Genomic DNA, 13,650 nt, shown 5'->3' with positions numbered 1-13,650 from the left:
TGCTCGGAAGAAACATTGAAAAAGAATGTGATAGAAATCTTTTAGAATTTCTAAACTGGTTCTATCCCCCTACATGTTGGAAACAAGACTTAGAAAAAGAACTGAGATCGATGACGCCAAACCCTGAAGTCCATACCATCCTGTTTTTTCGACGTCCTTGGAATTTTTGCAGAAATAATGGAAGCATTCTCAATGCACCACCGGAAATAGGAACCACAACCTATAAACCTAACTTGAACAAATCGAGAAGCTCGGATTTACAAATCTTATCCTAGATCTCGTTCGACTCGCGAAACGAATATCGAGAACTCCAAAGAATCCCGTGCCAGAAAACAAGACCATTCCCGAAGATATTTGGAATAATGCACCCACTACGTGGGATCATTATGACCTAGCGCCAGAAGCTAAGGAAGCACTCGGACAATACAGACAAGCCTCATCGTCCCAAGAGCCTGAAATGACAAGTGAAGATGACATTGTCCAGTCCACCCAGGACCCCTATGCACGCTTTGGAGGATCTCTGTCCCAAGATCCCTACGAACAATTCCAAAGCATGGACACATCCTTCTATGCAGAACCATCCAATTGGCCTCAGCCAAGAATTCCTGACCTTCAAGAAGATGAAAATACAAACTGGGCTAAAGAAGAAGCATCACATTGGGCTCATGAACAAGCATCCTCGTCAAAACTGAACCAAATCCTCTCACCAGAAGACCTTGAAGCCCTTGAATAGAAGTACGAGGCACATCTCCTAGAAGATAATTCGGATGACTCAGTGTGTAGCTACAATGCTCGTGATGGACGAGACCGATAGGTCCGTACAGTTTCACTGTAGCAAATCACTGTTCACTTTTACTGTAGCACTAGGCTAGGGAATGTACTGTTCACAGATGCGATTCTTTTGTTCATAGTGTGCGAATAATTCCCTTTCGGTGCCCCCTGTTGTTCCCGGACCCGTGAGCTAGGTCCCCGTGTGTCTTTGTGACCTCTTATTGCCTATATAAGGCAAGGAGGGTGTAATGTTTTGGGCGAGTCCCCCAAGTAAAATGTGTGCTTTGTGAAAATCTCTCCATGGCTTTCTAAACTCCCTCTTCTTCTCCAGCCTGGTAGGATCCTTCAAGAAATGCAGCTTGGGTAGGTTAGAAACGTTTCCATCCTGGCATCTCTGAGTGTCTCTAGGCTCGAACTAAAGGGCCGAGTGATTTGCTTTGCTAAAAGGCTGTCCCTAAAGGGCTTGAACGGGGTTGTTCGCCCACTGTGGGATGCATACCTGCAGTAAATTTACTCTTCCTCCCTGGTTCTAAGTCTAGGTCCATTCATGGGCCGTCTTCTTCCTTGCGGGCAAAGGCTTCTATAAGTGCATTGCCCGTTTCTCTTTTGGCGCTATCTATTATTTTATTGGGATAAGTGCTGCAGAAGTCCTAATACTTATCATGAAAATATAATTGAGTCATAAAACTTGCAAAAGTATAATCAAGTCCTAAAACTTGTTAAATTATTTCAATCGAGTCATAAAATTAACACCGTTAGGCTTTTACATTAAAAATGCTAACATGGCATCGTTAATAATTTTTATTTTCCACGTTAATTTTTAAATTATTTTTTATTCATTTTTTCAAAATTAGATTTAAAAACTAAAAAATTAGATTTATTCATTTTATCTTATTTTCACCAAAAACTAAAAAGAAAAGTTAAAAAATCATTTAAAAAAAAAAAATCAGCGACTCCTCTCCCCGCCGTCGACGCCCATCGCCGGAGGGGCCAAGCGACTATCGTCGACCCTAGGCGGGAGTGGTCGGCCCTCACCGGCCCCGTGCAAGGGCGGGCGATGGTCACCCGGCCGCCATGAAGGCGAGCAACAATCGTTGACCCCTACGAGGGCCGGTGGGCCAGATTTGCTCGTTGGCCTCGAGCGAAGGCGACGAGGCCTCGCCCAAGGCGGGTGACGTCGCCGGCACTCACCTGGGGCCGGCGAGGCCCGCCTGGGCCGGCAACCGTCACCAACCCCTCTAGTGATGGGCGGCGGCAGCGTGAGAGAGGAGCCGTTGATTTTTTTTTTAAATAATTTTTTTAACTTTTCTTTTTAGTTTTTGTTGAAAATAAGATAAAATGAATAAATCTAATTGTTTAGTTTTTAAATATATTTTTTTAAATGAATAAAAAATAATTTAAAAAATTCACGTGGAAAATAAAAAATTATTTAAAATGCCACGTCAGCATTTTTAACGGAAAATGCTAACGGTGTTAACTTTAGGACTCGATTGAAACAATTTAATAAGTTTTAAAACTTAATTGTACTTTTCGTAAGTTTTAAGACTCAATTGTATTTTCGTGATAAATTTTAGGATTTCGCAACACTTATCCCTATTTTATTTGGAAGCACAAAAACAGCATCCTCTTTAGAGAGCAAAGCTTAGCCATCCTAGCGATTAAGAATCAGCTCTTTAAAGTCATCAGAGACAATGCCATCACTTTTAGGAGTGTGGACGATACATTTAGAAACAGGAGGCTGAAGCATAGCTAGGGTATTGATCCGATTATCTTCTCTGCTGGGGAGTCTTTTGTTTCTGTAGAGGCCTAGCTTTTGGTTGTTGATTGGATGCTCTCCCTGCGTGTGGCTAACTCCTTGGTGGTTCTTCACTTTTGTCGCTGGCGGATGCGGTCCGAGGTTGTTGGGTCCATCCGGCCTTGTGCGGCCTAGTGCTGCCTCTAGTTAGTTTTCTTTTTGTCGTTGTTTAAGTTGTTCTGTGCTTGTTTACGTCCACTTTTATGCAGCCTTCTTTTGCATTCGGCTCCCTTTCACTCACTCTGACCTGTTGTCTTGTTAAGTGCAAGTTTTGTGGCACCGGATCTTGTATATAATGTTGATTAAAAGCTCAATATATTCTTACATTTTACCAAAAAAAATAAAATTCTAAAGTATCGATGAATGGTCTTAGTGGACCTATTGAACCTTGACCCTATTACTCTCAACCTCACATTATACCCTAAAATATGGCAAAAGACCAGTAATTGCTCTTTAATAGACACATTTAGGGTGCGTTTGGATGGGCATTTAGAAAGCTCATCCAAGCCCCAAAGCCCTTTCACCTCAATTTGAGGTGTTTGGCAATCATCTTCAAGGGGCTTTCAATTGAAAGTCAGCCCTTAGGAATGCTGAAAGCTCAAGGCTAGTGGAGACCAGCCTTGAGCTTTCAGCATTTTCAGAATGCTGAAGGGCTCCTTTAATGAAAATAGCAAGTTGCATATTTTACCCTCAAAATTTTATTGAAAAACCACTTTTACCCATCCGGTTCTCCCACCTTCCATCGCTCTGCCTTTTTCTATAGCCAGGCTTTTGCTGTCGTCCCCTCCGCCACCCGCGATCTATTTCATATAAAAAATTATTTGACCTAAGGACTCTACACAATTCAAAGAAAACTTAAGGTCTCATACGTATTTGATTGACACAATTAGTATCTCCCGAATGTAAAATGCGGTTAATGAATAACTCTCTCTCAAAATCTCTTTCCCCCCATGGCGCTCTAGGTATCTGACTACTAAAAGCTTCATCCTCCATTACTAACATACCAGCTACCATTATTGACGCGGCTACACCCATGATTGCTCCATTAACTTCATTATTTTCCATCTACAAGCAATAATAAGAATTTTCTGAGCCTGTTATGACAGCTGTTTTATCTTAAGGGTAAACCCAATAGCAAACATTAAATTAATTAATTAATTAATTAAGAAGGCTAGTGCAACAACATCGGCAATAACAAAATCAACTCTCAAAGGAACATGTAAACCAACAACTGACTTGCTTAGCAATAGAGGCACATTGATGGAATTTGCAAAATATGCTGCTCCACTTCCTGAGATATGTCAAGACATATCCATTGCAGGAAGATGAGATTAAAACATCAATCTTATGTCACACAACTACGTAAATTTTAGTGCTATCAACAATAGACAAGTGACTACTCCAAGTGACCACATTCACATTATCTCAAGCAAAGAAACAATTTAATCAAGGATAAGCAATCTCAACAGGCGTCAACTGCAAGAAAAAATAATCGTAAGTTACATAAATCTCAAGAACTAGAAGAAGAATTCTTCATACTACAAGTTTTGAAACATGTGTGCATGATGCACAAGATACTGCTAGTTTTGATTTCACAAGAAAGATGCTAAGATATTCATAATCTATTAAACAAATTGAAAAATCAGCAAGTGAAAAATCCCCGAAAGATAAACCTCAAGGGTATGCCTCTAAGGGAACTTCATTAATAAAATCAGGCATGCCAAATGCAGATATTCCAAAAACAAGAGCATCTTGGCCATTGCAATCCTCACTTACTAGTATTTAGAACACAAGGGAATAAGATGTTAATGACATGCACTAAAACTAACAAAGAGCTTCCATTAGTCAGGTTGAACAGAATTTAACTGAAGGACTTGATTCACTGACCTAATTATACTTTTACGAGTTTTAAGATTCAATTATACTTTCATCGTAAGTTCAAATATTTTTCAGTACACTTATTCACGTCCTTTTGTGTTGGTGGGGACTTGAGAGGTGGAGAGAGAGCCCACTCCGTCAATGGAATCACCTTTAAAGTCCACGGAGCAAAGTAGTGCTCGGTTGTTCACACTCCCTGAAAAATCATGCCGGTCGTCGTGAAATGGGTTCGCAGATTTCTAGATTGGGAGGGTAATTTCCACATTCGATATTCCACTTTGGCGGGACCAACTTGGCGGGCTACACTCTTAAAATATCGTTTTCTTTTAATAAAGCAGATTATCGCTCTTCCAGCATTTTCCACGTGGACCTTGTCCTGGTCACCCTTCTGTAGGTATATATAAGGGTGCCTCGGTAGCATCTGGCAACAGCATCACAAACCCCCCATATATCCCACCAAAACCCATCGGCCACCTCCCAAACAGTGCTGTCATCTCCAAGTCTCCAGTACTCCGGAGTTACGTTCACATTAGGACTTGGGAGAATCATCAGCAATGGAATATCTGCAGTTGGTGATCGCAAAGGTGCTGATATCCATAGCCGTGGTGGGCGTAATAGGAGTGTTTCTGAGGCTGTACAACGCGCTGGTGGTGAAGCCAGAAAAGTTGAGGTCCTTGCTGAGGAAACAAGGCATCAATGGACCACCCCCCCGCCTTCTTGCTCGGCAACATCATGGAGATCAAGAAGGCGAGATCCTCCTCCTCCTCCTCCGCTCCCAAGACTGCGCCTGGCCAGCCCCCTGCCCGCCATGATTGTGCAGCTGTCCTCTTTCCCTTCTTTGACAAGTGGAGAAAACAATACGGTAGGTCACCTCCCCGCCGCCCTAACTGGGATCTTCATCTCTTTTCTACGATTAATCTAAAAATATTCACGTGTTTCGATTTTCCATGTTCCAAACTACATAAACTAAACGCAAGATTTTCGTACAATTATTAGAGAGTTTATGAAACTCAGAGGTTGGTGCTGCTTAGATTTCGTAGTCAGATATAGACAGATAACGTGCATCACCGTGATATACGTTTTCTGTACTTCAAGGTTGATGTTGTTTGAAGCCTGTCATGTCGTTTGGCGCCCCGCACGGCATACGGTGGTAGATGTTGAAGATTCCTTCACTGCCCGTTTTCAAACTTGCGAACCCTACCAATGGCTGCCCTTTCTTTTATGGGGTTATTGTTAGGTCTGTGTTAAATGACGGATGTATGATGCATGCGCTGGGTGGCTCCTCTGGCGCTGGATCTGGATTGGACCCAACAAAAACGCCTCCAGCGCCCCAGCGTCGCTTCTCAATTTCACACTAAATTTGATTTGGCACGTTGTCACTCAGTAAAATAAATGAATAATTCACCACTCCTGAATCAGATCATTTCTCCTTCTCCCTCTCTTAAATGACTTGGATTGGTCGTTTGTGGTCCAGACATGGACAATCAGATCAGGCTGATCTCATGCTCTGATGTCTCATGATTGTTACAGGAGATATATTTGCGTTCTCGCTGGGGAACACGCAGATAATCCATGTGAACCAACCGGACGTGGTGAGGGAGATTACCACCTGCACATCTTTGGACTTGGGGAAGCCCTCATACCAGTTCAAGGAGAGGGGTCCCTTGATGGGTCAAGGCATCTTAACTTCCAACGGCCCCCACTGGGCTCATCAGCGCAAGATCCTCGCTCCCGAGCTCTATATGGAGAAGGTCAAGGTATGTTATCTTAATTGATGTCTTTCAATATTGTTAAAAAAATTGGATGTGTGTGTGCGGAAGCATGGTTTTGGTATTAGAAATAGTTTTGGTTAGTGATGTTGTATGCAAGTGTATGGTATATTTTGTAGTGAATGGACAAGGAATGAGATAGGATAATTGAAAGACAAAGAACATGGGATATAATTTATCTAATTGATGAAAATGGATAGTACAAGATATTGATATAATGGAGGAGTATTTCATGACATAAAAACCATCTTTAACTCTACTCCTCCACACACGGTGGAGGTCTAAACCTCACACACACAAATGAATGAACTACAAGCCTATTTATAGGCATGAGTCACCGCTTAGAACAACATTCTAGATTTCTATAGAATGTTGTCCATGTAGGCTTCATTTAGGAAATTCTAGATTGTAGTTCTTCTAGAGAGTTCTACGTTTATGCTTCTGCATTTTTCTTTGCCATCTAAGCTAGATTTTCTTAAGGATTTTTTTTTACTTTTCTAGCTAATATGTTTCTAGAAAGTTTTAGAGAAAATGGATCACAATTTCCAACACTCCCCCTTGATCCATTTTCGGGATAATCCGGACTTGTGTTGTAAAGTCTCGGACATACCTTGAAATTTTTCTCGTAATTTGTCCCATGTCTTTTATTCCGTCTTCGTTCCATAATCCCTTGTATTCTCTTGTTGGAACACTTGCACCTGCCTTTGAATGCGCATGTCTTTTCTTCAACGATGACCCATATGTCTCGAGGCATCAAATTGTTCTTAGTTGTAGTTGTTAGCTCGGGCTCTGGCTCCGACTTTGGCTCTCTTGACTCTCACTCGGGTTCTGGCCTTTGATTTTGGCTCTGGCTCCGGCTTTGGCTCAGTTGGCTCTTGCTCGAGCTCTGGTCTTTTTAGTTGAGGATGGTGAGGACAAACGCCCATAATCATCCGAATATGCCTAGCTCTGACTTCACGGTCCTTTACACCTGGCTCAGTTACAAATCGGGTGCTACCATGTTAAAATTTTTGGATGTGTGTGTGCGGAAGCATGATTTTGGTATTAATTATAGTTTTGATTAGTGATGTTGTGTGCAAGTGTATGGTATATTTTATAGTGAATGGGCAAGGATGAGATAGGATAATTGAATGACAAAAAACATGGAATATAATTTATCTAATTGATGAAAATGGATAGTACAAGATATTTTATATAATGGAGGAGTATTTCATGACATAGAAACCATCTTAACTTTATTCCTCCACACACGGTGGAGGTCTAAACCTCACACACACAAATGAATGAACTACAAGCCTATTTATAGGCGTGAGTCACCGCCTTAGTACAACATTCTAGATTTCTATAAAATGTTGTCCATGTAGGCTTCATTTAGGAAATTCTAGATTGTAGTTCTTCTAGAGAGTTCTACATTTATGCTTCTACATTTTTCTTTGCCACATAAGCTAGATTTTCTTAAGGATTTTTCTTGACTTTTCTAACTAATATCAATCTTGAAGTTTCTAGAAAGTTTTAGAGGAAATGGATCACAATTTCCAATAAATATCATCACCACAACTAATTTTTTCTTAAATTAACATTTCTGAGTTTGCCCGCTCGCAGGGAATGATAAACCTCATTAACGAGTCCACAGAGACACTGTTGAAGTCCTGGAAGAACAAAGTGGACGCAGCCGGTGGAGTAGCCAGCATTAACATCGACCAGCACATGAGAAGTTTCTCCGGAGATGTCATCTCCAGGGCCTGCTTTGGCAGCAATTTTGCCAAAGGAGAGGAGATCTTCCACAAGTTGAGGGCTCTCCAAGAGGCCATGTCCAAGAAAGTTCTTTCCACTGGGATTCCTGGCATGAGGTGCGAAGTTAAATCTCTCTTTCTCCCGAAAAACCTCCAATTAAGCCTCCCCTTCCATACCAACCCCTTGAAAAGAAAGGGGAAAAAGAAAAAATCCACTGTCGCTTAGCTGCTTAAATCAATTCTGTTCATGCAATGACGCAGATACCTCCCCACCAAGACTAACAGAGAAGCCTGGGCACTGGAGAAGGAGGTCCGCAGTTTGATACTGCAGGTGGTGAAGGAGAGGATGGAAGCTGCATATGAGAAGGACCTTCTGCAGATGCTTCTCGAGGGTGCCAAAAACAGCGACTTGAGCCAGGAGGCCATGGACCGCTTCATTGTCGACAACTGCAAAAACATTTACTTGGCTGGGTACGAGACCACTGCCGTCTCTGCGACATGGTGCCTCATGCTGTTGGCTTCCAGTCAAGAGTGGCAAAATCGTGTGCGTGCCGAGGTTCTTGAGGTTTGTGGGGACCGTCTTCCTGATGCCGATGTGATCCGTAAGATGAAACTGGTGCGCCTTCCCCATACCTTTAAGACAGAGTGCACATAATATAACGTTTTGATTTCCTGATCATCGGCATGTGTTAACCTTTCTGTCCTGGGTGCAGCTCACAATGGTGATAAACGAGTCGCTGCGGCTATACTCCCCCGTGCCAGTGGTGTCGAGGGAGGCCTTGACGGATATGAAATTTGGGGACCTGCAAGTGCCGGAGGGAGTGAACGTGTGGACGATGGTGTTCACACTGCACACGGACCCTGAGATATGGGGGCCAGACTCCTACTCTTTCAACCCGGGAGATTCGCCAATGGGATCACGGGAGCCTGTAAGCTGCCGCACTTGTACATGCCCTTCGGAGTAGGACCTCGCGTGTGCCTCGGGCAGAACCTGGCCATGGTGGAGCTCAAGATTCTCATTGCCCAGCTTCTCTCCAACTTCTCCTTCACCCTTTCTCCCAACTACATCCACTCCCCTGCTCTTAGGTTGGTTATTGAACCTGAACACGGCGTCGAACTCTCCGTCACCAAGCTATCTCGAGATTGATATCTCCTAGAGATGGTTTTTTTCTCACCCGTAAGCCCACTATACGGTTTCTTGTTGTATCCGAAAGCAACTTCCCCTTCCCTTATTCACTTTTGTATCAGTTTATGGCAAAGTTTGTTCTTTCTCCATTGTACATGTCACAATTAATGTGGAAGGTGAATAAACGAAACAATTCAAACAAGAAATAAATTGCAAAAATAACACATAAACATTGTGAATTTACGTGATTTGACAATGCGCCTACTCCACATGAAGAGATCTGTAAGGTTGTTTCACTATAATTGGTAGAATGAAGATTACAATCACTTGTAATGCCCACATCCAAGTGATTAAGAAGGCTAATGCAACAACATCAGCAATAACATAATCAACTATTGAAACCAACCACTGACTTCCTTAGCAATAGAGGCACATTGATGGAATTTGCAAAATATGCTGCTCCACTTCCTGAGATATGTCAAGACATATCCATTGCAAGAAAATGAGATTAAAAGATCAATCTCATGTCACACAACTACTTAAATTTTAGTGCCATCAACAATGGACAAGTGACTACTCCAAGTGACCACATTCACATTATCTCAAGCAAAGAAACAATTTAATCAAGGATAAGCAATCTCAACAGGCGTCAATTGCAGGAAAAAATAATCGTAGGTTACATAAATCTCAAGAACTAGAAGAAGAATTCTTCATACTACAAGTTTTAAACATGTGTGCAAGATGCACATGATACTACTAGTTTTGATTTTACAAGAAATATGCTAAGATATTTATAATCTATTAAACAGATTGAAAAATCAGCAAGTGAAAAATCCTTGAAAGATAAACCTCAAGGGTATGCCTCTAAGGGAACTTCATTAATGAAATCAGGCATGCCAAATGCAGATATTCCAGAAACAAGAGCATCCTGGCCATTGCAATCCTCACTTACTAGTATTTAGAACACAGGGGAATAAGATGTTAATGACATGCATTAAAACTAACAAGAGCTTCCATTAGTCAGGTTGAACAGAATTTAATGACTTGATTCACTAATTTGACAAGTTTTATGATTTAATTATACATTTTACAAATTTTAAAATTCAATTATACTTTCATCATAAGTTTAAAGATTTTTCAGTACACTTATTCCCGTCCCATTGTGTTGGTGGGGACTTGAGAGGTGGAGAGAGAGCTCACTCCGTCAATGAAATCAGCTTTAAAGTCCATGGAGCAAAGTAGTGCTCGGTTGTTCACCCTCCTTGACAAATCATGCCGGTCGTCGTGAAATGGGTTCGCAGATTTCTAGATTGGGAGGGTGATTTCCACATTCGATATTCCACTTTGACGGGACCAACTTGGCGGGCGACACTCTTAAAACATCGTTTTCTTTCAATAAAGCAGAATTATCGCGCTTCCAGCATTTTTCACGGGGACCTTGTCCTGGTCACCCTTCTGTAGGTATATATAAGTGTGCCTCGGTAGCATCTGGCAACAACATCACAAACCCCCCATATATCCCACCAAAACCCATCGGCCACCTCCCAAACAGTGCTGTCATCTCCAAGTCTCCAGTACTCCGGAGTTACGTTCACATTAGGACTTGGGAGAATCATCAGCAATGGAATATCTGCAGTTGTTGAACGCAAAGGTGCTGATATCCATAGCCGTGGTGGGCGTAATAGGAGTGTTTCTGAGGCTGTACAACGCGCTGGTGGTGAAGCCAGAAAAGTTGAGGTCCTTGCTGAGGAAACAAGGCATCAATGGACCACCCCCCGCCTTCTTGCTCGGCAACATCATGGAGATCAAGAAGGCGAGATCCTCCTCCTCCTCCTCCTCCTCCTCCTCCTCCGTTCCCAAGACTCCGCCTGGCCAGCCCCCTGCCCGCCATGATTGTGCAGCTGTCCTCTTTCCCTTCTTTGACAAGTGGAGAAAACAATACGGTAGGTCACCTCCCCGCCGCCCTAACTGGGATCTTCATCTCTATTCTACGATTAATCTAAAAATATTCACGTGTTTGGATTTTCCATGTTCCAAACTACATAAACTAAAGCAAGATTTTCGTACAATTATTAGAGAGTTTATGAAACTCAGAGGTTGGTGCTACTTAGATTTCGCAGTCAGATATAGACAGATAACGTGCATCCCGTGATATACGTTTTCTGTACTTCAAGGTTGATGTTGTTTGAAGCCTGTCATGTCGTTTGGCGCACCGCACGGCATGCGGTGGTAGATGTTGAAGATTCCTTCACTGCCCGTTTCCATTTTTTCAAACTTGCAACCCCTACCAATGGCTGCTCTTTCTTTTATGGGGTTATTGTTAGGTCTTTGTTAATGACCGATGCATGATGCATGCGCTGGTGGCTCCTCCGGTGCTGGATCTGGATTGGACCCAACAAAAACGCCTCCAGCGCCCCAGCGTCACTTCTCACATTCACACTAAATTTGATTTGGCACGTTCTCACTCAGTAAAATAAATGAATAATTCACCACTCCTGAATCAGATCATTTCTCCTTCCCCCACTCTTAAATGACTTGGATTGGTCGTTTGTGGTCCAGATATGGACAATCAGATCAGGCTGATCTCATGCGCTGATGTCTCGTGATTGTTACAGGAGATATATTTGTGTTCTCGCTGGGGAACACACAGATAATCTATGTGAACCAACCAGACGTGGTGAGGGAGATCACCACCTGCACATCTTTGGACTTGGGGAAGCCCTCATACCAGCTCAAGGAGATGGGTCCCTTGATGGGTCAAGGCATCTTAACTTCCAACGGCTCCCACTGGGCCCATCAGCGCAAGATCCTCGCTCCCGAGCTCTATATGGAGAATGTCAAGGTATGTTATTTTAATTGATGTCTTTCAATATCATCACCACAACCAATTTTTTCTTAAATTAACATTTCTGAGTTTGCCCGCTCGCAGGGAATGATAAACCTCATTAACGAGTCCACAGAGACACTGTTGAAGTCCTGGAAGAACAAAGTGGACGCAGCCGGTGGAGTAGCCAGCATTAACATCGACCAGCACATGAGAAGTTTCTCCGGAGATGTCATCTCCAGGGCCTGCTTTGGCAGCAATTTTGCCAAAGGAGAGGAGATCTTCCACAAGTTGAGGGCTCTCCAAGAGGCCATGTCCAAGAAAGGTCTTTCCATTGGGATTCCTGGCATGAGGTGCGAAGTTAAATATCTCTTTCTCCCGAAAAACCTCCAATTAAGCCTTCCCTTCCATACTGCCCCCTTGAAAAGAAAGGGGAAACAAAAAAATCCAGAGTCGCTTAGCTGCTTTAATCAATTCCGTTCATGCAATGACGCAGATACCTCCCCACCAAGACTAACAGAGAAGCCTGGGCACTGGAGAAGGAGGTCCGCAGTTTGATACTGCAGGTGGTGAAGGAGAGGATGGAAGCTGCATATGAGAAGGACCTTCTGCAGATGCTTCTCGAGGGTGCCAAAAACAGCGACTTGAGCCAGGAGGCCATGGACCGCTTCATTGTCGACAACTGCAAAAACATTTACTTGGCTGGGTACGAGACCACTGCCGTCTCTGCGACATGGTGCCTCATGCTGTTGGCTTCCAGTCAAGAGTGGCAAAATCGTGTGCGTGCCGAGGTTCTTGAGGTTTGTGGGGACCGTCTTCCTGATGCCGATGTGATCCGTAAGATGAAACCGGTGCGCCTTCCCCATACCTTTAAGACAGAGTGCACATAATATAACGTTTTGATTTCCTGATCATCGGCATGTGTTAACCTTTCTGTCCTGGGTGCAGCTCACAATGGTGATAAACGAGTCGCTGCGGCTATACTCCCCGTGCCAGTGGTGTCGAGGGAGGCCTTGACGGATATGAAATTCGGGGACCTGCAAGTGCCGGAGGGAGTGAACGTGTGGACGATGGTGTTAACACTGCACACGGACCCTGAGATATGGGGGCCAGACTCCTACTCTTTCAACCCGGGGAGATTCGCCAATGGGATCACGGGAGCCTGTAAGCTGCCGCACTTGTACATGCCCTTCGGAGTAGGACCTCGCGTGTGCCTCGGGCAGAACCTGGCCATGGTGGAGCTCAAGATTCTCATTGCCCAGCTTCTCTACAACTTCTCCTTCACCCTTTCTCCCAACTACATCCACTCCCCTGCTCTTAGGTTGGTTATTGAACCTGAACACGGGGTCGAACTCTCCGTCACCAAGCTATCTCGAGATTGATCCCTCCCAGAGATGGTTTTTTCTCACCCGTAAGCCCACTATACGGTTTCTTGTTGTATCCGAAAGCAACTTTCCCCTTCCCTTTAGTAACTTCAGTTTATGGCAAAGTTTGTTCTTTCTCCATTGTACATGTCACAATTAATGTGGAAGGTGAATAAACGGAACAATTCAAGCAAGAAATAACACATAAACATTGTGAATTTACGTGATTTGACAATGCGCCTACTCCACTTGAAGAGATCTATAAGGTTGTTTCACTATAATTGGTAGAATGAAGATTACAATAGCTTGGAATGCCCACATCCAAGTGATTCCAATTTTTAGCAACACCCTAAATCACAACAATCAGTCACAATAAAGGAATTTTCTCAT

At 43.2% G+C, this 13,650-nt stretch overlaps 1 protein-coding gene and 1 pseudogene across 1 annotated transcript; both read left to right on the top strand.

Annotated features, from left to right (window-relative positions):
- Positions 1-4,886: 4,886 nt before the first annotated feature.
- LOC104434143 lies at positions 4,887-9,271 on the top strand (annotated as a pseudogene).
- Positions 9,272-10,585: 1,314 nt separating this feature from the next.
- On the top strand, positions 10,586-13,401 carry LOC104434144 (cytochrome P450 714C2). The gene is given in 6 exon segments (XM_010047127.3): positions 10,586-11,015; positions 11,688-11,914; positions 12,002-12,249; positions 12,393-12,747; positions 12,845-12,878; positions 12,881-13,401. Coding segments are annotated over 6 exon segments (1,584 nt in total). The 5' UTR covers positions 10,586-10,693; the 3' UTR covers positions 13,279-13,401.
- Positions 13,402-13,650: the final 249 nt, after the last annotated feature.

This window comes from Eucalyptus grandis, chromosome 2, assembly GCF_016545825.1.
Source record: "Eucalyptus grandis isolate ANBG69807.140 chromosome 2, ASM1654582v1, whole genome shotgun sequence".
Taxonomy (NCBI): Eukaryota; Viridiplantae; Streptophyta; class Magnoliopsida; order Myrtales; family Myrtaceae; genus Eucalyptus; species Eucalyptus grandis.
This window is presented reverse-complemented; position numbering and strand designations above follow the sequence as displayed.